The sequence below is a fragment of the Pteropus vampyrus genome, unplaced genomic scaffold (assembly GCF_000151845.1).
Source record: "Pteropus vampyrus isolate Shadow unplaced genomic scaffold, Pvam_2.0 Scaffold1831, whole genome shotgun sequence".
In the NCBI taxonomy this organism is placed as follows: Eukaryota; Metazoa; Chordata; class Mammalia; order Chiroptera; family Pteropodidae; genus Pteropus; species Pteropus vampyrus.
The window spans coordinates 10,552-11,134 of record NW_011890612.1 but is presented as its reverse complement, the minus strand read 5'-3'; the positions used below and the strand labels follow the sequence as shown (position 1 = coordinate 11,134).

The following is a 583-nucleotide window of genomic DNA, read 5'->3' as shown; positions in this document are numbered from 1 at the left end:
GACGGGCTGGGAAGTCTGGTGGGCTCTAGTGGGCTCATTTCAGCAGGGACAAGTGTTAAGGCCCCGTCGGCTTCCTGGGCCGTGGGGGTCACAGGATCACCAGGCCTCTAGTTTTTTCATACTGGGGACATAGCCACTTTAGGGCAGGGATAGACATTTAATCGAGGACTTCGTTTAATGACGGACTTACTCCCCCAGTTGGATCAATAAAACTGAGAGGCTGAGAATAGGGACTCTGGAGCCAGACGGGCCTGGGTTCGAATCCTGGGAATGCCCCTGAGTCACATGGGAGCTTGGGAGAGAAATGTCATCTCTTTGAATGAACCCTGTCTCCTCATCTCTTGAAGGAGTAGGAATAAGATCCCTTCCCGGCATTCGGGGCTGGCAGAAAGCTAGGACCCCGGGAACTAACGCGCCCCTCTGCCCGCAGCCATGAAAGCCGACCGGAAGCGCCTGAAGGGGGAGAAGACCGACCTGGTGAGCCAGATGCAGCAGCTGTACGCCACGCTGGAGAGCCGCGAGGAGCAGCTCCGCGACTTCATCCGCAACTACGAGCAGCACCGCAAGGTCAGGCCCCGCCCCC

At 58.0% G+C, this 583-nt stretch overlaps 1 protein-coding gene across 1 annotated transcript in view; it reads left to right on the top strand.

The window, feature by feature from the left end:
- The first annotated feature begins 407 nt into the window (after nucleotides 1–407).
- Nucleotides 408–583, top strand: part of LOC105310276 (kazrin-like) — an 8,160-nt gene continuing 7,984 nt past the window's right edge. The window contains exon 1 of the mRNA XM_011386465.2: nucleotides 408–567. Coding sequence (XP_011384767.1) covers nucleotides 433–567 — 135 coding nt within the window. The 5' untranslated portion in view covers nucleotides 408–432. The remainder of the gene's footprint in view (nucleotides 568–583) is intronic.